Here is a 23415-nt window from a genome sequence, read left to right on the forward strand (position 1 = left end):
ACTATACAAAAAAGATCTTCATGACCCAGATAACCACAATGGTGTGATCACTCACCTAGAGCCAGACATCCTGGAATGCGAAGTCAAGTGGGCCTTAGGAAGCATCACTGCAAACAAAGCTAGTGGAGGCGATGGAATTCCAGTTGAGCTATTTCAAATCCTAAAAGACGATGCTGTGAAAGAGCTGCACTCAATATGCCAGCAAATTTGGAAAACTCAGCAGTGGCCACAGGACTGGAAAAGGTCAGTTTTCATTCCAATCCCAAAGAAAGGCAATGCCAAAGAATGCTCAAACTACTGCACAATCACACTCATCTCACACACTAGAAAAGTAATGGTCAAAACTGGCTTGGAGAATTTTCCAAGCCAGGCTTCAAGAATACATGGACTGTGAACTTCCAGATGTTCAAGCTGGATTTAGAAAAGGCAGAGGAATCAGAGATCAAATTGCCAACATCCACTGGATCATCGAAAAAGCAAGAAAATTCCAGAAAAACATCTATTTCTGCTTTATTGACTATGCCAAAGCCTTGGACTGTGTGGATCACAACAAACTGTGGAAATTTCTTAAAGAAATGGGAATACCAGACCACCTGACCTGCCTCCTGAGAAATCTGTATGCAGGTCGAGAAGCAACAGTTAGAACTGGACATAGAATAACAGACTGGTTCCAAATCAGGAAAGGAGTACGGCAAGGCTGTATATTGTCACCCTGCTTATTTAACTTCTATGCAGAGTACATCATGTGAAATGCTGGGCTGGAGGAAGCACAAGCTGGAATCAAGATGGCCAGGAGAAATATCAATAACCTCGGATATGCAGATGACACCACCTTTTTGGCAGAAAGTGAAGAACTAAATAGCCTCTTGATGAAAGTGAAAGAGGAGAGTGAAAAAGTTGGCTTAAAGCTCAACATTCAGAAAATGAAGATCATGGCATCTGGTCCCATCACTTCATGGAAAATAGATGAGGAAACAATGGAAACAGTGACAGACTTTATTCTTTGGGGCTCCAAAATCACTGCAGATGGTGAGTACAGCCATGAAATGAAAAGACGCTTACTCCTTGGAAGAAAAGCTATGACCAACCTAGACAGCTTATTAAAAAGCAGACACATTACTGTACCAACAAAGGTCCTTCTAGTCAAAGCTATGGTTTTTCCAGTAGTCATTCATGGATGTGAGAGTTGAACTATAAAAAAGCTGAGCACTGAAGAATTGATGCTTTTGAACTGTGGTGTTGGAGAAGATTCTTGAGTACCTTGGACTGCAAGGAGAACAAACCAGTCAATCCTAAAGGAAATCAGTCCTGAATACTCATTGGAAGGACTGATGCTGAAGCTGAAATTCCAATCCTTTGGCCACCTGAGGTGAAGAACCCACTCATTGGAAAAGATTGAAGGCAGGAGGAGGCGAGGACGACAGAGGATGGGATGGTTGGATGGCATCACCGATGGGATGGACATGAGCTTGAGTAGGATCCGGGAGTTGGTGATGGTCAGGGAAGCCTGGCGGACTGCAGGTCCCTGGGGTCACAAAGAGTCGGACACGACTGAGCGACTGAACTGAACTGAACTGAAAGAGCACCAGGCCCTTGGTTCCACTCAGTTGAACAAGTGAATGAACGAAAGAATAAATTAATGAAATGAGGAAACGACTCAATGAATAATGTGAAACTGAATCCTCTGGGGATCTTTCATTCCACAGGTACACAGTGGAGGACCCGCCCCGCCTCTCATCCTCCCCGCCCTCCCTTCCCCGCCGTTAGACTGAGGGTCCGGGCTGCGGCCGCCAGAGGGCGCAGAGCGGCGGCGTTTCCCGCACGGAAGGTTTTGCGTTAGGCACTGTATGGGGCGGGGCCTGCGGGCGGGCTCCACTCGGCTGGACCTGGTCAAGCGGAGGGCGGAACGCCGCGGCGGGGCTGAGGCTGTGCAGTGATACCCGGGGCAGTTTGGGCGGCGCACCGGGCGAAGATGGCGGCGGAGCGGCAGGACGCTCTGAGGGAGTTCGTGGCGGTGACGGGCGCCGAGGAGGATCGGGCCCGCTTCTTCCTGGAGTCGGCCGGCTGGGACCTGCAGGTAGCGCCGGGAGGGGGGCCGCGTCGGGCAGGTAGGATACTATGGGGAGCAGACACCTGGTGCCTCAAGCCTTCGGCGGCCGAAGCGCACAGTCATCCCGCCGGGCTGCGGCCCGACCCAGGCCTCAGGGTCCTGGGGCCGCTTGCCACGCGTCGCCAGCTCGTCCTGGGCGAGGGGAAACGCAGGCCAGCCCAGGCCCGGACTGACCTGGTCTGTCGGGCCTCGTTTTCCCTTTCTCCTTGGCTCTCGGGTAGGCGAGCCTTTGGGCACTGCCGCAGCCCGCGTGGAGACGGGGACCCTGGGGGCGTGGCTGCCGCGCCAAGTCTCAGCTGCAGCCCGGGCCGGACTGACCAGCTCCCGAGTGGAGCGGGGCGGCGGCGGCACGAGGTGCTCGTTCATTTCGATTTCCGCAGCCCCAGTCACACGCCCCCTCTGTGCCTACATGCTGGGAGAAACTGGGTTGTGACGCAAAGTTGGATCCTATTCATCTTTATTGAGTAACTTCTCTGTAAAATGGGAGTCTTCTTGGAGCTTATCGTGTAATGCACTGGCAGGTATTAGACATACATAAAATACTTACTGATTGAGAAGAGATTAAGCTAAACTACACCAGGCAGGGATTTTGGTAAACTGTTGAATCCTCTGTGTCTAGAACAACACCTGACACGTAGTAGGCACTCACTCTGATTAATTGTAGAAAGAATTGCATACATGTTTTTGGCCAACCTACATCTTCAATGGATGATGATGATTAATATTTATTGAGTGCCTACCATGAATTTTATGTATCTTAAGTTATTTGCAGTTCATGGGGTTGCAAAGAGTTGGACACGACTGAGCGACTGAACTGAACTGAACTGAACCATGAGCTTTATGTATCTTAAGTTATTTAAGCATTGCACTTTGAAGCTGAGGTTTAGGGAAGTTAAGTAATTTGCTGAAAGCCTCACTAGCTACCAGGTGGAAGAAATGGCATTAGAACTCAGTTCTGTCTGATACCAGAGCCCAAGCTCTATTAAGCTCTGCCACCACGTGCCCTGGCACTTTACATATGTGATTTGGTTTATCCTCGCCACACTGTGAAGTGAAGAAAACTTCTTCGTTTGAGGAAATTGATGAATTGGAAGCTGAGAAGGCAAGTGATAGGCCCAAAGTCACACACCCAGGGATTAGGATGTGAACTGGGTCTGCTGACTTCACTATTTACATGCTTCACGAAAGCATAAAGTTAGGTAAAGCATCACAACTGTATAGACATATGGTGTAAAGCCCCTGTGCTGGGTGAAAATGCAAAGTGCAGCTTCTACTTGAAAGACCTAGAAGCTCCCAGTGTTACAGTTGGCAGGTCATCAGTCTCGGTCTCCTCATGCTGTTAGTGTGGAAGCACGCTCACGTATGTGACGTGACTTGCCCACGACTTGGACATAGACCCCCCTTGATACCAATTCAGTGCGTGTCACGTAGCACAGTGCATCCTGGCTGGCTTGCTGAAGTGTGTCCTGTAAAGGCACGCTGCTTCCTACAGGCTGGTTGTGTCCCACAGCAGCTCCCTGTCTCCTGCAGTGTGGTGACCTTGAGGACAGGAGCCTTGTCATTTCTGTAGACCTCATTGCGCTCTTACTTCATTGTGCAGAGTGTCAGTCGATCAGTTCTGTCCGACTGCGATCCCATGGACTGCAGCTGATAGCCCGCCAGGCTCCTCATTCCATGAGATTCTCCAGGCAAGAATGCTGGCGTGGATAGCCATTCCGTTCTCCAAGGGATCTTCCCTACCCAGGGATTGAACCCGGGTCTCCTGCAGTGCAGGCAGATTCTTTATTGTCTGATCCACCAGGGAAGCAGTGATTAGTAAATACCTATGCATTGAGTCCATGCATGAAACATCCAGTCACAAATGGCTAAAAGAAGTCCATATTCTTTCTGTATGTATAGAGCTCAGACATGACTGTGCATAAATGTTAATGGATCCTCTCATCCATTTTGCACGGTTGGTGAGATGGGTGTCCCCGTTGCACAGACTATGAAACAGCCTCAGAGAAAAAGTAAGAGTAGTCATCTGTAGTGACCTCACAGTTTCCAACTCCTGGCTGTCACCTGAGAGCAGAGAGCAAGGGCCTGAGTGCCTGGGGTCAATCCTGGCTCCACTCTACCAACTGTGTAACCTCAGACAGTTTTCTTCCCACCACTTCTCTGTCAGCTATGAGATGAGATGACCATAGCACTAACTCCATAGGGTTCTGTAAGGATTAAAAAAGTTAGCACAGATAGAGTTGCACGCAGAACAACGCGGCACATAAATAGTGTTCAGTAAATGTACACTGCTTCAACTAGATCACATTTCCTCATAAGGTGACATTGAGCAGTGTCTCCATCCCAGCTTTCCTTTTTGCCTTCTTTTTCCTTTAGTAGGTGGAATTTGTTTCAGGTGATATGAAAACAGTTGGGCCACTAATCTTTTGGTTTTATTTTCTATGGCTCACCAGATACAGACTGCCTTATAAGCATGGGCCGTATTTTTGTGTCTTTGCTCCTTTGTGTTCAAAGGGAATATGTTAGAAGAAGGCCTGTTTAAGGATCCCATGTTACTGCCTGTCTGTTTCAGATCGCCCTAGCAAGCTTTTATGAGGATGGAGGGGACGAAGACATTGTGACCATTTCGCAGGCAACCCCCAGTTCAGTATCCAGAGGCACAGCCCCCAGGTAAGGGCCAGCTTCAGTTATTGCTACATTGGTGTGCTTCCAGCAGTGGTGGACTATTTCCTGATTTGACAGAGGGTTCAGGCCTGGGGACCTGGACTAGTGGGTTTGAGGGAGAAAGACTGACTGGTGGGTAGTAGTTTCTTGCAAGATATTCCTTTTGTGTGGAGGTGTGGGATTCTTAACTGAGTGTGCTTTATGATCCAGTCCTGGAGGAAACCACAGAACCAACTATTTAAATGTTTGGGGGGAGGTCTCTTATTTATGAAATGTGAGGAGTGGCTTCTCCATCTCTGAAAGTTTTTAGGTTGAAGCTGAAGTGCTTCCTTTCAGGGAGGCTGTAGACGTAAAAGGTTAGGTCAGATGACTTTAAAAAGGCTCTTTAAATATTCCAGGATGCCTATTACCCTATTAAAAAGACTTAGAAAAACTAAACCTGTTAACCCGCTCTTTCCCAAATTGATTAGGGAGACCTTGTCTTATTTTGTGAAGCAGTGTTAACCTTTGTGATCTCTTTTGCATCCCCTGTCCTGGCCGCCCTGACTCCAAGATTCTTAGAGCAGATCACTACTGTGATCTGCAGATTGCAGTAATTATTGCAGGACTTCATGAGACAGGCTGGGCCTCTTCCTTTAAAGGTGTGTGAACCACATCTCCTTTCTCTGCTGAAGCCTTTTCTACTCTGGTGTATGTCCTCAATTAGTTTGAGTTTGCGTTCAACTCCAGAACACATATATAGGGTTTCTTTGCTGGTGTGAAGTGATAAATTGTGTTTCTCTCTGAGGACATCTGAGATTTAAATTAGATTTCCCCTCTTTTAAGAAGGAACACTAATCCCAGCTGTCATTGTTTCCTTCACTTCTCTATTTCCAGAGGAAAGACATAGGCAGGACATCTTTCAGTTGTTCATAGATGCTAACCTATGAGGTGTCATTGAAGACACAACAGGATGTTACTGTCTGGGACCTGGTTGGTAGGGTAAGGGCTCATCTGCAGCTGCTCATAGAGACAGCCGATTTCCTGCAGTGTCTTTCACAGGCACACCAGATTACTGTTGGGTGTTGGCACAGAAATAGAGAGGAGGAGAAATTGAAACCTAGCTTGTGATGTCAGTCACATGTTCATACCTGTCTTCTCTGGTAGACCCAAAGTCTAATCCAAACAGTGGTTTATTAGAGCCTGGGCTTGAAGCCTAACTGCCCACCTTCATACTAGAGCCTAGGCTAGGAGCCTGACTGTCCACCTTTATGTTAAAGCCTAGGCTGGGAGCCTGATCACCCACCTTCATGTTAGAGCCTGGGCTTGGAGCCTCACCACCCACATTCACGTTAGAGCCTAGGCCGGAAGCCTGACCGCCCACCTTCAAATCCCAGCTCACTGGAGAGCTTTGTGACCTTGAGCAGGTTACTCAACATCGCCAGTCCTTCAGTTTCATTACTTGTCAAATGGGAAGGATAGTAGTGCCTATTCACATGGGCAAATAAATGAGTTAATACAACATGGAACATGTTAACTGCTATTACTGTCGTTTTAGTATTACCATTATTAGCATCCATTCTCACCTTCCCCATTCTTTTATTTGTTCCCTGTCTCATTCCACAAGTTCATATGTTAAGAGTTAAAGAACCAAAGAAATAGAGTTTATCATTAAGACCAAGAGAAGTAAAAGACTTGCACACACATGCAGTTCTAAAGGTCTTACTTTGCTTTGGTTAAGCCTCAGACTTGGTACTGGGCTTAGGTGAAACCAAGGAAAAGGGAGAGGGCATGCACCACGTGTTACATCATTGTCCTTGTGCAGATGGTAAATGCTAATTGCATTCTCAGGAGAAGGCAGGCATGTGTTAGCACCCAAGAGGAACTCTGTATGGGGCCTGCCTTTCCCCTTTGACCTGACTGTTGCAGGACACTTAGCCTGCTGCTGAGCTCTCCCCGCCCGCGACTGTCATCTTCTCTTACTCTCTCACGCTGTCACTGCCTCCGTGCACAGCACTCAGTAAGCTCCTAACATGGAGGCTAACCTCCTAGGAGGGATCTATGAAATGGATGTCAGAAGGTCCATAAATTACCTGAAATTGTACATAATAACTTGTATATATGTTGAACCTTTTCAGGCAAAAATATTCGTAGCTTTTTATCAGATACTCAGAGGGCTGTGGGACATAAAAAGGTTAACTGTAGCTACAGGAGAAAGTCTGCACTCAATAATAACAGTTGTCATTTATTGAGTGCTTACCAGCTGCCAGGCACTGGGTTAAGCTTTTACATCTACATCTTTTTAATGCTTTACTACAACCCTGTGAGGTGGCTACTGTTATTTTTCCCATTTCACAGATGAAAACACTGAAGCTGGGCTTCTTCCCAAGATCACACAGCTAGTCAAACAAGGATTTAAAAGCAGATCTGTTTCTGCTTCCAGCATTCAGCTCTCAGCCAGAATGATGCACTGCCTCTGCCTGTGGACATTCAGCATCCTCAGGAGTTGGCAGTGAACCTGCCATCCTCATCTTATCCCCCTTTTCCTCCTTTCTTAAATCTTTATTTCAACCAGCTGATTTGTTTGGTGTCTCAGTTCTGCCTTAGTTTTTGGTTCTTCTGCTTTTGTTTGAGCCTCTTATCTGACTCGACATGCCTAGTCTCTTGCTTCCTTTCCACCTGTGCAAATTCTTTGTGTCCTTTCATGTTTAGCTCCCTCCCCACCTTCTCTACTAAGTATGTAATCCCCAAACCCAGAGGCAGCACAAACTCCATTCACAACCCATATCTGCATACTACTCAGTGACATCTCTCCTATGTTGTCTTGAATTCTTCTGAGGATTACCAGAATATTTTCTCCCTGAGTAAATTGTAAGTTCCTAGAGGTAGAAGGGCTAGTATTTCAGAAGCACCCACCATCTGTCTGGCTCTCCCAGATACTCTTTCATACATTATCTTCTTACACCTCAGTAACCACTGTGGAAGCAGGTAGGGTGCTCACCATTTCACAGGTCTGGATGCTGAGTCTTAGTATGAGTAACACATTTGCCCTTACAGCAAATTCAAACCCAAACTCGTCTAAATCCAAAACTTCTGCTTCTGCTAACTACCTTCTTGTCCACTATCTCCCACCCCTGTACCTAGCACAGGGTTGAGTAAGAGGAATGCTGTTATTTCTTCCTTTTTTTTCTTCTTTCATTCAATAAAACTGTACTTTCTTAAAATGCTAGGGACCACCGTTGTCTGATTCTCTAGAACTATATTGTCTGATATGGTAGTCTCTAGCCTCAGGTAGCTGTTTAAATTAATTAAAATTAAATAAACATTCAGCTATTCATGCTCAATTACCGAATTTTAAATGCTCAATAGCCCCATGTGACTAGTGGCTTCCATATTGGACAGTACAGATACAGCATTTCTGTCACTGCAGAAAATGTTATCTGACAGAGCACCTTTGTGCCGCTTCAGCGTGCCTGGAAGATAGAGTTCTGATCCTGAAAAGTTGAAATTTCTGAGACATTTTGCCAATTTGTGGAAGAAACAAGACCCAGTATCCTTAAATTGGTGATGTCCCTAGGACATCTGTACTGTTAAGGTAACTCTCAGAACATTACTCCAGAACAGTGGTCCTCAGACATGAGCGTGTGTCAGAATTACTTGGAGGACTCCTAAAACCAGATTACTAGATACTCCTTTTAAGGTTTCTGATTGAGGAGGTCTAGGGTAAGGGTGAAGGATTTGCATCTGTCTGAATTTCGAGGGTAAATGCTGATGCTCCTAGTTCAAGGACCAGCGGTTTGATAACTGCTGCTCAGGAGCAGCACTTGAAATGTGCCACACTGTCCGCCAGCACCCCAGCTGTTCACAGCAAGCCCGCGAGGTTGGTGCTGGTTGTTTCCATTTTCACATGAGAAAATGAAGACTTGGAGAATTTCAGTAGCATGCCCAAGATCCCAGAGTTGGAAGCTAAGCTGGGATCGAGAACTTTTGGGGAAAGAGGCCTATAGCTAGAGCAAGTGGTTTGCTCAAGCTGGTGGTGGTGGTGGTGTTCAGTCACCAAGTTGTGTCAACTCTTTGTGACCCAATGGACTGCAGCACACCTCTGTCCCTCACCTTCTCCCAGAGTTTGCCCAAGTTCATGTCCCTTGAATCAGTGATGCCATCCAACCATCTCATTCTCTGTCACCCTCTTCTTCTACCTTCAGTCTTACTCAGAATCAGGGTCTTTTCCCTGTACACATGTGTATTTGAAGGTGTTTAACAATGGAGAGATAGAGAATTTTTTTTTTTTTTCCCATAGATGATAAGCTGAGCATTTGTAGAAAAATCCATTGGGAAGAATAATGAGTGGAATTAGCTTTCCCAGGTGGTTCAGTGATAAAGAATCCGCCTGCCAATGTAGGAGGCCTGGGTTCGATCCCTCGATTGGGAAGATGTCCTGGAGAAGGAAATGGCAACCCACTCCAGTATCCTTTTCTGGGAAATCCCATGGACAGAGAAGCCTGGCAGGCTATAGTCCAGGGGATCACAAAAGAGTCGGACACGACTTGGTGATTAAACAACAGGCCTTTAAGGCACTAGTACAGATCTTAATCACTTGCACCCTTTTAGACCATATTGTGTAGAGCATGAAGGAATGCCCAGGAGGTTGCTCTCAGCTCACTCAGGCAGGAATGTATTTGCTACACAATTTGCTGTTTGTCCTTCTATGTCTGGTTGGTAGAGCCTCAGAGGGTATTCTGTCCTCTGATTGTCTCCCTGAAATAAATCTTTCTTCAAGACTGAATGGGAGTAAACAACTCCTTATTGGCCTCACTGAATTGCTATTACCCCCTTCCCCTTGTATTAAAGAGAAACAACTTTTTTCCCCATAAGAAATACAGAAAATGTTTTTATAAATTGTATGTCTCATGATCCTTGAAAAACTAAGATTGTTCCTTGAGGACAAATCTAAGCTAGGAAAAAAGTGGCAGTGTAAGACAGCATCAGAGGAGGGGGTTAACCTTTCTCATACCGTGTTTAGTGGGCCCTCTCCACCGTACCCTGTGCTTGACGAACCTACAGCAGAAGCAGACAGGGGCCTCTTCACGCACATATTTGTGTCATTTCTGTTCCTTGATTTGTCCTTTAATGTGTTGCTGTCGCTGGTTTCTGTGTGTGCCTGTACTGCTTTCCTATAATGCCCTGCTGGTCCCCTTTCCCCACCATCACCACCGTCCATCATCCAGGTGACTGATGGGCCTCTCGTTCATCAGCACTAGGTCCAAATGCCGCATTTCTCTGCGAAGCTTTTCTTGATACCACCCCCAGCCCCACCTAGAACAGAAGACTGCTCTCACGTCCCATGTGCTTTCCTTTGTCACAGCCCCTATTGCACAGTATTTAATGGATGGTTTCCAGGCCAGAGTGCCACTAACCTGTCAGCAACTAAAGGGTAAGAACTGTGCCTGATAATTTTATAGACCTAGCATCCAGTTCAGTGCCTGACACACAGGCATCCCCCCAATATTTAAAAATTATATGATGAAAATCACTATCCAGTAGTATGTTTTTAAAGTAGTACAGTCCCTATCTGGTTCCCTCCTCTCCCCTAGGAGAGCTTAAATTGGATTCCACTTTACTTCTTGATATACTTCCTATTTATTCTTAGTCCTGGGTGACCTTGAATAAATAAATATCACATTGTTTAGCGTATAAACATAAGAGAGATAATCCTCTTCCACCTAGATCCTCTTCCTGCCCCACCAAAAAACCTAAACCTCAGTGTCCGCAACTTTTGGCAGTTGATGATGGGGGTTACCTTTTTTTAACTCCCCATGAAAATCACTGCAGATGGTGACTGCAGCCATGAAATTAAAAGACGCTTACTCCTTGGAAGAAAAGTTATGACCAACCTAGATAGCATATTAAAAAGCAGAGACATTACTTTGCCGACTAAGGTCCGTCTAGTCAAGGCTATGGTTTTTCCAGTAGTCATGCATGGATGTGAGAGTTGGACTGTGAAGAAAGCTGAGCCCCGAAGAATTGATGCTTTTGAACTGTGGTGTTGGAGAAGACTCTTGAGAGTCCCTTGGACTGCAAGGAGATCCAACCAGTCTATTCTGAAGGAGCTCAGCCCTGGGATTTCTTTGGAAGGACTGATGCTAAAGCTGAAACTCCAGTACTTTGGCCACCTCATGTGAAGAGTTGACTCATTGGAAAAGACTCTGATGCTGGGAGGGATTGGGGGCAGGAGGAGAAGGGGACGACAGAGGATGAGATGGCTGGATGGCATCACTGACTCGATGGACGTGAGTCTGAGTGAACTCCGGGAGTTGGTGATGGACAGGGAGGCCTGGCGTGCTGCGATTCATGGGGTCGCAAAGAGTCGGACATGACTGAGCGACTGAACTGAACTGAACTGAGATCAATTTGCTCCTTTCTGTGTCTCCAGCGATAATAGGGTGACATCCTTCAGAGACCTCATTCATGACCAAGATGAAGATGAGGAGGAAGAGGAGGGTCAGAGGTGAGTCTTTGTTGGGGGCACAGTCCACATGAAATTCTATGATAATTACCTGGAAGGTCTTAGAAGGATAAACATGCTCTATTATCATTAACCATTAGTTGTGGGCTAGTCATACACATACTAGTAACAGTTTTCTACTCCCTGTAGCTTAGAAGTGATCCCTGTCTTCTTAACATTTTTTTTTTCATTCGAGGTTTTTTTTTTTTTTGTTTTTAATTTTTAAAATAATATGTATTTATTGAAGAATATTAGGGAAAAGGAAATAAATCTATAAGGAAAAAAGCCATTCATAGTATCACAACCCAGAGGCAGCCAGGTATCAATACTTTTCAGTACTTTCGGTGTATTTCCTTCCAGTTTTTCCTTAATTGAAAAAGTAATATAGTACATAATAAACAGGAAAATGGGCTTACAAATGTATATTCCCCTGTTATACAGAGTACTGTTTTTTGTTGGCTTGCTTTTAACCTTTAGGAATATTATAATAAAACTGGTGTCCATTTTGGAAAATACAGCATAATGAAAAAAATATAACACTCACCCACCCTTTGGTTACTACAGTTAATATTTTGGCATATTTCTACTAAGTCTTGGTTCTGTGTATAAAGGTAGCCTGTTGATACTGTGTTTTCCATGATGGAGGTCAGATAAGTTTATTTCTTGCTTTTGTAGAATTAATGCTACACCTTGATATATAATGCTGCATATTTCTTTATGTCATTAAAATTCTTGATAAGTGTTTTCATTGACTATAATAATAGTCCATGATATGGAATGTTTGATGTTTAGATCATTTTCAGTTTTTTTACCACTGTAGATATCAATGCTGTGAACATCTCTGTGTATCAGGTTATATTAGTTTCTAGAAATGAAAATACCGGGTCAAGGCCATGAATATTTTTAAGGCATTTGATCATAGGTTCCTAGTTCATAAGCCAGGGCTTTGAGATCCCATAATAAGGACCTTATAGAACTTTACCTGGAATGAACAAGGATGAACTGGCTGCAGCCTCATTTTACAGGTTTTGGTTCTCCATGGAATCTGCCTGGGTCTGTCAAACATTCCTGAGGAACATTGTGTAATAACCATTATGGAAATGCAGTTACCTCATTGTGGTCAGTCTTTGGGAAGTGAGCTCAGAAATTGCATATGTTCTATTCTTTGTTTTCATCCATGTAGTGACTTTTGCGTTACCTCAGCATTCTATTTAAATATACTCAAAGTTCAGGAATAAATGTTAATTTCAGTGTTTTAATGCCCCTTGAAAGACAGTGTCATCACGTCAGTGAATGCCCAACTCTTAAATAACCTCTTCCTAGTTCTCCTGTCTGGTCACATCCTCCAGGCAGTGACCTTTTACTTCACATCCAGAGTTACCTCTTTGGTCCCTCAGCATTTCAGACCTAATGACACTGGTCCTCTTGTTCATGCCAAGGCCTAGGGTTTTGCCTCCATTCCCTGGGTAATGTCAAGACATAGAAGGCTGAGGCTAATTTTTATAGATTCTCGGTTCTCCCCACTGAGATGTGCTGTTGACTTAGCTGTGAATAGCAGTGAGAAGGAAGCAGCCAGCCAAAGCTATATGACTGCAGATTTTCAAACCCAGGTTAAAAAACTAGAGTGCTAACTTAATCTCAAGCTTTGCTTGGCCCATTACAAAGCAGATGTGGGTATCTTGGGGCTTACATTTGAGCTTCGCTGACCACCTCCAGTACCCGCTCTCATCATCCTCCTGGTGTGTGTCGCAAGAATTGCAAGGCGAAGTGAGGCTTGGGTGAGCTCTCAGTGCGGTATCAAACCACCTTACATGTGTGCGTTACTCTGTGCTTGTTCTTTTGCATACATCCGCTGATTTGAACCTCACGGCCCTGACTTAAGGAACAGGTAGGTAGGGCATGTGGTTCTTCCCTTCCATTTCAAAGAAGGAAAGTGAGGTATAGCTCAATGCACTGGCTTGCCCAGATCACTCAGTGACAGAGCCAACAGTGGAACCTTATTGCTTGTACTAACCACGCCACTGCCACCATTAATCCGGAGCTGCTAGGGGTAGCTGCTTCTCACTGTGAACATAGTGATCATCTCCTGGAAAAGTGTTGGTGTTTAATTCCCAGAGCTAATGTGCTGTTGTGCATGCCTGGAATGCCCTTTTCTGGTTTCTTTACCTGATAAACTCATCATCCTCAAGGTTTAGCCTAGAAAACACCCTTCTGGGAACCCTTGACTGTTCTCCTCGATTCTGTATTCCCAGAGACCCCTTCCTTACCTTTTTTGTGGCTCACACTGCAGTATGCCTGCCTGCCTCTTTACATGTGTCTCCCCCTAGACAGTAAGTTCCATAAAAATGAGCATTGGTACCGTTTGCCTCATTGTGCCCAGCTCCTAGCCCAAAGCCTGGCACATACTCGGTTATGTGTTCTAAGCGTATTTGGTGTTAGATGTGTATTTTCTGTGCAGGTTTTATGCTGGGGGCTCAGAGAGAAGTGGACAGCAGATTGTTGGCCCTCCCAGGAAGAGAAGTCCCAACGAGCTGGTGGACGATCTCTTTAAAGGTGCCAAGGAGCATGGAGCTGTAGCTGTGGAACGAGTGACCAAGAGCCCTGGAGAGACCAGTAAACCAAGAGTGAGCATAGGGGGTTGATGTCTATGCCCATAGAACTGAGGTTCCAGAGCAGGGGGAAGGAGGCCTTCGTCACCCAATAGTTAGTGACTGAATTTGTTTTTGCTTTTCATTTGCTCACTTCCTCTTGTGCAGAAGAGCAGTGCAGTTCTCTTACCTTTTAACATGAAATCAAGATTTGGGGTAAAGTTTTCAAACCTGTGGTCTAAATCAGGTTCTGCCAATTGTTTTGTTTGGCCTGATCAACTTGATTTAATGTCTTGCTTTATTTTTTTATTTTAATTAAATCAGTAGCCATCTGTTTTACATAAAATCTGAATTTCTGCTTTCTTTGTGAAAATCAAAAAAGTATCTGGTGTTATCCTGCACCAGGATTCCAACATGGTCGTGATTAACTAGATCTTAGTAGCAGCCATTCCCTTTAGCCAAGAAGCACTCTCTTCAGCCATACCTTTCCAGTTTTTACCCCAATCCTGACCCTGTAGCTCTGAGTTTGCTACTTAGAGAAGGCATACCTCTTAGTTAATAATCTTGAAATAACATTTTGTCTGAATAACCTGATCACTGTTGACCCACTCCTTAGGTGTTTGTGAACTTGTCTTTTATAGCCATTTGCAGGCGGTGGCTACCGCCTTGGAGCGGCACCAGAGGAAGAGTCTGCCTACGTGGCAGGAGAAAGGAGGCGGCATTCCGGCCAAGATGTGAGTGTGCATCCATCTTCTTTTTTGTTTTATTTTGTTTTGTTTTGCATCCATCTTCTGTAGGGAAGCTCGTGGACTGTTTAATCACTTTGGGGGAGAAGTTAATCCCGTGAATCAGCAGCCTCTGAAAGGGAAGAGGCAGCACATTTGCTGTGTCATCCATGAATGAAAAGGCTTACCTGAGAATCACAGACAGCTCTCATCTGGCTGGATGGTGGCAGGGGGAGCTGGATAAGTTGGGATGGGCAGAGTGGATGGACAAATAAAGGAGTTTTCTGAGCGTTCCATGAGTCTCAGGCAGAGGGATAGTGATTCCAGGGTTCTCTGGTGGTGTGGACAAGGCTAAAGATCTTGGTCTTTAGACCCCCACCAGGGAGGCTTGAAACATACTTTTAAAACTTTTTCTTATTGTTATTCAGTCCTTCTTCCCCTGTGCATAGGAGGTCCCCCCTTCTCTACTAAGTGTAATAATGCTATGAGTCAATATTGAAGTTTATGCCATGAACGTTTTTTATTTTATTGATTTACAGTGTTGTGTTAATTTCTTCTGAACAGCAAAGTGACTCAGCTATATATATTCTTTTTCAGTGCCATAATTGTTTTCATATGACCTTGTGAACATTAGTCTCCATAATGCTTTTGTTTTTAATCATTTTGGGTTTTTTCAAAACAAAGTCAAGCAAGAAGGAAATAAAAATTCTATCTACCAGCTGCTAATATGAGGCAGCAGCTGCTAATATGTTGTTCTTTAGCCCTCTAGACCCTTTCCTGTCGCTATGTACAGGGAGTTAACAAATTTTGTAGGTATCATTTTTAATGACTGCAAAATAGTCCGTGTAAAATTTGCCATGCTAATGTAGTTGAGCACGAGCTGTGTGCCAAGCACGCTGGCAACCCTACAGATAAGGAAGCTACAGCTTCAATCAGTTGAGTCATGTGCTCAGTGCCACTTAGTGAGTGAGTGGCAAGATCAAGACGCAGATCCTGGTCTGATTAAATCAAAGCCTATTCTCTTAACTCGTGCCATGTCACCTTCTTATTTTATGTTAATACTTATTTCATTGGTTGTTGATTGTTCTCCTTGTGCATGAGTATATATGTTTGTCTGTCTGTGTGTTTTAGTAATGACACAGTAAAATAGTAAAAAACTCGCTAATTTGCAGGTTCACACTGGTGTGCTTGCCAGGTTCCTGACAATGTATGGACTGCTTACCTCCTGTTGTCATAGGTTCATGTAGTGTTGAAGCTCTGGAAGACTGGATTCAGCTTGGACAATGGTGAACTCAGAAGCTACCAAGACCCATCCAATGCCCAGTTTCTGGAGTCTATTCGCAGAGGGTAAGCAGAAAAACCCTTCTTCAGGTTCCACATCAGTGAGTGAGATTGGCAGATGGGAAAGAAGAAACCAATTCAAATGTTTATTATTTAAGAAATTTAAATTTTTAAGTAGATTTAGCACAATTGAGAAACAGATTCACAGATTTGCTTCTAAAACCCTGTGTATCTACTTTTCCACTTTGGGCCTAGGTCAGAGCCAAGTCACCAGATATGACTCTAGGCAGGCATGAGAGAAGGGGGCGACAGACAGCCGCTAGAGCAGTCAGCTCCCCATGGAGGCCCATCAGTTGGAGATGAAGTTTCTCCTCCTTTTGGACCCATCACTGTCATTCCCATCCTGCTCTTTGTGGGCCCTAGCACTGCCGTTTCTCCCACAGAGAGGTGCCAGCAGAGCTGCGGAGGTTAGCTCACGGTGGGCAGGTGAACTTGGACATGGAGGACCATCGGGATGAGGACTTCGTGAAGCCCAAGGGAGCCTTCAAAGCCTTCACTGGCGAGGGTCAGAAACTGGGCAGGTAAGGAGCAGCACGGGTCGGGTGGAACTGTGTGGGTCACTCCTTTGGGGCCCAGCAGACCCTGTGCACAGCTCACTTGATGCAGCTCTTTACTGTTTATTACAAAGTACTTCAGATTTTATCTTTATGGGAGGAAAAGTATGAGAACATAGACTTTGGTGTTAACAAACCTAAGTCTAAATTTCTTCTTTGCTTTCTAGCCATATAACCTTAGACTGTACAGCCTCAGTTTTCTCAGCTTAAAGGGGCTAGTAAGGGTCCTTATCTCCTGACTACTGTTGGGAGGAGCACGTAGAGCACTGTCCCACAGTGATCAGTGAAGGTAACACGTCGCTGCTTGGACTCGATCATCTAGGATGCTCAGGGCAGAGAGCACCTCCTCGATGGCTCTAAGGCTGAAGCAGACACACGTATTCAGGTCACTTGAGGTGGGGATTCAGAGGGGTTAAGGAATCCAGCCAGCCTGCAGCAGCATCGTTCAGGATCCAGGGAAGCTCAAGGACATTGTTGCCCCTGTGCAGGCTGCTGCTCCAGTGTTAGGGGAGCTCTTATTTTTGCTTCTCTGCTAAACACTTCCTGACACTTACTTTGTCATTCCCTGTGACTGTTTTGCCTTGTGTCCTCTGCCATTATCTCTGTCTTGCATTCAAGCCCCTCATATTAACAGGATCTGATTGATTGATAGTTCTGTTACCTCTGATCAGCAGAGCTCTCATACCAGATCGTTGACGAACCCACAGACAGGCAGCCTTTTCTCAGGGACCCACTCAGCTTTGGCTGTGCATGGGGTCACTTGGTCAGTATTCTTCTGAGGGATCCGTGCACACAAGAGGCTTTCAGCGTGGTGACACACAGTACAGCCCATCCTTTCCAGAGGGAAAGCTGAGGCTCCTGGACTCTAAGGGCTACCTTTAGGTGCTCCCTGCGGTACCACCAGGACCAGAGCCTGGTCTTCTGATTGGCACTCCTTCCCACACTTCTGCACAGCATGACCCTATTTCTGATCTAGCTCTGGCAGCTTTTGAGCTCGGTGCTGCCCTTGCTCACCTCACCATCATGTTCAGGAATCAGAGTGTGGTCTGCCAACAGCTGTGCTCTTTGCGATTCTGACTGGCCCTCTCCTCAAATCCTCTGCCTCCCTGCTGGCCATTCGTGCCTCGTCAGGAGCAAGGGTCATAGCTCTATTAGAGATAAGACTGCGGTTTACCAGGACCAAAATACTGAAGTCACCCTGCTCTCACCACTTCATCTCCCACATTGGGGCCTGTGGGTTAGTCTGGGACAGCTGTTCTCAGAGTGATCCATCTGTGACTTCCCTGTCAGTTGTGGTCGGCTTTGTGGAGCACCACTTAAATTTTTTTCCCATACATTATTGAAAATAAAGTGTGTTTATCTTTTAAAATAGAAAATACAGATTAAGAGTAAAAGCTATTCTTAAACCTAATAGCCAGATATATCCAGTTAGTATCTGACGGTGTGTGTGTACAAACAAATGTTCTGTGCTCTACTGTTTTGCCTAGTCAGTGTAGTCTGGCTATTGTTCCAGATCAGTAAATGCATTTCTACAATATTTTTTTTAATGCTAACATAATTTTCTATCCTCCATATGTGCCATAACTTAACTGGTGCCTGCTATTAAGTACTTATGTGATTATCAGTATTATGAACATTACAGTGGTTATCTAATAAAATCTTTATATACCCCTGATGTTGTACTGGAAGTAGTACAACAGGTAGCTCAAAAGATCTTCACATTGCCCTCCGAAACATGGTACCCTTCTTTCACCCACCAGTAGTTTTAAGGAAGGACTCAGAACACCTTGCAGTTTGGGTTTGTCTGGCTTCATGATATTAACCGAAAATGCTTCTGCTTTTGGAATGTCTTAACTGTATTGTGTGTACAGGACAATACGTCTCAAAAAATTAAGATATTTTAAGGAGACTTAGGATGAAGTGACGTGTTAGTCACTCAGTCGTGTCTGACTCTTTGTGACCCCATAGACTGTAGCCTGCTAGGCTCCTCCGTCCCTGGGATTTCCCAGGCAAGAATACTGGAGTGGGTAGCCACCCCCTTCTCCAGAGGATCTTCCCGATCCAGGGATGGAACCCTCGTCTCCGCGCGCGTTGCAGGTGGATTCTTTACCGTCTAAGTCACGAGGGAAGCCCTCTGTTTTAAGATGGGACTACGTTATTAGTGCAGATGATGAATCAACAGAGCTTGATAATCAGACATGATGCTTGTCAGCTAAATAAATGTTCATTGCCAGTTCCACTTTGATTTTCAGTTCTAGCTTTAGTTTTACCAATAAATTTTACTGTGCTTGCCATCGTTGTCTTACTAAATAAAATGATCAGGAAGCCAACTGTTTTAAGAAATTTTTCTCAAGTTTCCCTCAAAAATCGGTCAATCCTTGTTTTTTCTCCAATTACCTAGAAAAATAAAGTGAATAAATAGATTTTTCTCAGTTCAGAAATTTAAAAAAATCTTTCAGTTGCATGAATTTAGGTTTTGTTTTAGGTTTTGCATTTGTTTGTTTGGATGGGAACTATCTGAAGATTTGAGAAGCCTGCATTTGATTTCGAGTAGCAAACACCACGAGTGCACTTGGGATGGGGTGAGGGTGTCACTGCTGCTGGGTTGAGCTCCGCTGCTCACCGTGCTTGCTGCAGTGCTCATCTTTGTAAAACAGGTGACAGGGCCTCAAGACTCAGCGTTGTGGCAGCAGAGCACCTTAGTGCCCAGTTTATTCCCACTACAAAGGAAATGAGCATTCATGTGGCTCAGCTTCTCTCTCGTTCAGGCCTTTCTGGCAGGCAGCAGCTTCAATGAGTACCTGTCGTACTTGGAACTGTTATAAACAGTTGAGGGCCAGGCTACTTAGAATCTAATTAGAGAGTTGACTTAATACTTTTAAAACTAATGAACGGAACAGAGTAGATCTTAAGCATTTACAGGTGCAACATTTAACTTTCTGTGATGGGTGTAATTTATCTGTGTGTCTCATCTTTTGAGTCCCACACGTGAGGTCGATACATAGAAGAGGCTTTTCTCATAGCCAATGACTGTGGCCAGCGTTCTCTTCTGATCTCCACTCTATAATTCCGGATTTTTTATGTTCACAGAAAGTAAGTTCAGTTTTTAGTTCTTCCTTGCTGACTGTGTGCTCTGGGGCAACATTTCATGGACTGTTCCATGAAATGATCTTCAGGAAGTTAACATGAAAAAAGAACATGGTGGTCAAATAAGTTTGCCTTCACTTCACAACCTCTCAAAGTGTTAGTCTTTCAATCATGTCTGACTCTTTGTGACCCCATGAACTGTAGCCTGCCAGGCTCCTCTGCCCATGGAATTCTCCAGGCAAGAATACTGGAGTGAGTTGCATTTCCCTTCTCCAGGGGATCTTCTTGAACCAGGGATCGAACTCGGGTCTCCTGCAGTGCAGGAGGTTTCTTTACGACCTCTCAAGACCTTTAATATGTTAGTGGCCTCTGACACTGTTGGTATAATATGTGACATTTCCAGAACCTTCCTGTAGATAACTCAAGGGACTCAAGTCCCAGGGAACACACTTAGGAAAGCACTTTCAGTTGGATTTGCTAAGAAGACCCTTTTTAGGTTGTAAAGCTCAGAGGAAGAAGTGAGGTGGAGGAACTGATCAAATTAGAGGCTTTGGGGGAAGGCAAGGGGATTCTCATCTAATGGCCTCTGTTCTCTGCAGAGGTAGGCCAGGACATCTGCTAAGAGAAAAAGGATAACGCCTCCACACAGTTGTGGAGAATTGGGAATTTGTGTGCATTTTGTGTTTGTCCACCTCCCTGAGTATAACACCCCTTCAATTCTCACAATAGTCCTTGTTAAAGAATATCGTTACTACTCTTGTTGAAACTCAAAGAGCTTAAATAACTAGCCCAACACCACCATAGCTAGTGGGTGAATTCAAACCCTGGTCCATCTCATTCCAAGATCTGAGCTCTCCACACTGCAGCAGGCACCATGTCCTGTTCATATTATATAATTAATCCCTGTCCCTGTAGTGCCAGGCACTTGGTTGGCTTTCCAGAAATCTGAACTGTCTCCTGATAGTTGACCAATGAGTACGAGATACCCACATGAGTGAGGCTGCGCTAGGGCAGGCAGGCCTGAGAATTCCATCAGAGGATAAGAATCTGGACTTGTCATTTACATCCCAACAGTCACCTGCCAGGCTGTGTGACACCCACCTCAGTTGCAGACTTGGAGTACCCCCTTCCCATTCTGCCCTTAGCCTCTCAGTGGGGCTAAAACTCATCTGCTTCTGTTGGGTACTCCAGCGTCAGGTCCCAGTCTCTTCCAGCCCAGGCTTTCTTGCATACTGCTTTCTTCCCTTCAAGCTCTTGTTCAGTTGTGGACATCAGGGAAGAAGGGGGTTGGTAACTTGCCCAACTCCAGGAGTGAGGGAGCTGGCAGTAACCTGGGGGTTGAGGTGAATTCTGCTGGACCTCTAACTTCCATCCGAGCAGGGATTCTGTCTTGTCACTCCTTATGTCAGTAGCAGCAAACAGCACCAGACATAGCAAATGCTCAGTAAAAATCCTTGACAGGATTCCACTCCTGCTGGGGCTTTGTTTCTGTTCATGTCCTGATGCGATCCTCTCTCCTCAGCACTGCCCCCCAGGTATTGAATACCAGCTCTCCAGCACAGCAGGCAGAAAATGAAGCCAAAGCCAGCTCTTCCATCTCAATCGATGAGTCACAGCCTACCACAAACATCCAAATACGGCTTGCTGATGGTGGGAGGCTGGTGCAGAAGTTTAACCACAGCCACAGGTACCTTGCATTATGGGGCCTGGCTTACTCTAAGAGAGTCCCAGAAATTCCCACAGATAAGTGAGTAGAGGGAGCAGTTCTTCCCCCTAAACACCAGCAGACTCTCCAGGCTCTCTCCGGAGGAGGCAGTGGGGTAGGAAGCTGTGCACGTCTGAAGCCTTTGGTTTGGTCCCCACTCTTCCATTAAGTGTAGCCAGTGACTGCTCCCTCTCCCTCGTGTGGGTCACAGATTCCTCAGATGGATTTGTTCTGAACTGTTTGTTCATAGGAAGTTTGATGCGAAAGCCCAAGAGTAGAACAGATGAAATTTGAACTGCTGTGGTTGATGGAGCGGGGAGGGGACAAAATGTGGCATCCCACTCACTCATCCCACTCATCCCACTCCTCTAATTCCCGACCCCCAGGAGGCCTCTGACAACCTCTAGGCTGTGAAGGTCTCTGAAATCCGGACTTGGAGAATTCTAGAATACCTGTTCTATCTCAGCTCATCTGGGCCAGATCGAAACAAACTGCCTCCGCAACTTAAAGATGGGGAAGCCGAGGCACAGAGTGATGCAGGGATTAGCAGGAGAGGACTGTTGCCAGTAAAGATATTTGGCAAAACAACTCTTTTTCTCCCCTAGAATAGCAGTGTCTAAATTTCATCAGTCATAGGCCATATAAGTCAGGACCCACGTGGGGCCCAGAGAATGGCTTGCCTTGAGTGTTAACAGGCTTCATATGAGGTTAGTGTGGAGCAAGTGTATTGAGGATCATAGAAGATGAATCAGGCAGAGAAGCCCCTGGGAAGAGGGACCAGATGTGAACAGAGAGCACAGCACGATGAAGAACTGAAGAGGGGACGTAGGAGAATGGGGGAAGGAGGCTGGTGTGTAATTAGGCGGGACTTGGGACTACAGTCAGGAGGTTGGTGTTTATAACAAGGAAGACGGGAGCAATTCTGAAGGATTTTAGAAGAGTGACATGAGCTCATGTGTTTCCAAATGAGCATTTTGGCCACTCTGTGGAGGATGGGGTGGAGGAAGGGACCTGGGGATGTGATGTGGCCTCCCTCTAGCCTGGGGTGAGGGGTGGGAGTGGGCAGCAGGCAGCAGAGAACACCACTCACCCGCCTCCCTACTCTACCAGGATCAGCGACATCCGACTCTTCATCGTAGACGCCCGGCCGGCCATGGCTGCCACCAGCTTTGTCCTTATGACTACCTTCCCGAACAAAGAGCTGGCTGACGAGAACCAGACGCTGAAGGAAGCCAACCTGCTCAATGCCGTCATCGTGCAGCGGTTAACATAACTGCCAGGCCCGGCCAGCAGCCTCATCTCCCCCCGTGTCTCCCATGGCCAGCTGCCCTGTGGGGACCACCCTTCCACCCACTCCTGCACACCCTGCATCCAGTGCCACGTCTCCTCCGTAGCTCTGGGTTCTTAGATCTCAGTTGGACATTTGTTTTCTCCTTAGTTGCATTTCCTGGGTTTTTGTGATGATCAATGGACTTTAAAGAAAAAAATAAAAACAACCAAAAAAAAAAAATTTGAAGGAGTATCACCAGCATGTTGTACAGTACGTTTCCCACTGAGGCAGGCTTTGATTACCATGAAATCGTATTTGTCTAGGGTGTGTGGAGGAGCCTTCCTTCCATCCTCTCTGTGTAAAAATTGCCTGTGGCACATAACACCCACCCAGAAGGTGTGACCCCTGCCACCGCTATGTAGGGAGGAAAGGGGGGAGACTTAAGAGAAAAAGGCTTCGTAGCACTCATTACATAAGAACAAATTTCTTGCCTGGATAAAACTGGCAGCAGCAAGAGTGCCCTGAAGTGTGAGGTCAGATTCAGAGGCACACAGTCCCTCTGCTCCTTTTACTCAAACCCTGGGAGGTGTATACTCCCCAGGCCTTGGCCAGTTGAGATTCTGACTACACCTCCTGTTTGGCCCTTTCCTCCCTCGTCATCCGGGCTGCTGTGTCATTGCTTTATTTTGTGGAGAGATCTGTCCCTGAGAGGTAGGGGAATCTTTTTACTGGGAAACAGCTTGTGCCAATTCAATGAGTTCAGAGTCAGGGTGTCTTGGCCTGAAAGAAACAATCAGCATATCACCGAGCTCCTGTTAATGTGTGGCAAAGCACATGTTGAAGAGGTGGGTTCCCTATGCTTCAAGCTCCTTGTGCTGGCATTTGTAGGA

At 45.6% G+C, this 23415-nt stretch overlaps 1 protein-coding gene across 1 annotated transcript; it reads left to right on the forward strand.

Moving 5' to 3' along the window:
* Positions 1–1930: 1930 nt before the first annotated feature.
* On the forward strand, positions 1931–22759 carry NSFL1C (NSFL1 cofactor). Its single transcript, XM_052650614.1, has 9 exons — positions 1931–2077; positions 4680–4777; positions 11184–11258; positions 13714–13879; positions 14485–14577; positions 15806–15915; positions 16293–16430; positions 21073–21237; positions 22366–22759. The coding sequence occupies exons 1-9, from the start codon at positions 1973–1975 to the stop codon at positions 22526–22528; spliced, it is 1113 nt and encodes a 370-aa protein (XP_052506574.1). The 5' UTR covers positions 1931–1972; the 3' UTR covers positions 22529–22759.
* The last annotated feature ends 656 nt before the right edge of the window (positions 22760–23415 follow it).

This window comes from Budorcas taxicolor, chromosome 13, assembly GCF_023091745.1.
Source record: "Budorcas taxicolor isolate Tak-1 chromosome 13, Takin1.1, whole genome shotgun sequence".
Taxonomy (NCBI): domain Eukaryota; kingdom Metazoa; phylum Chordata; class Mammalia; order Artiodactyla; family Bovidae; genus Budorcas; species Budorcas taxicolor.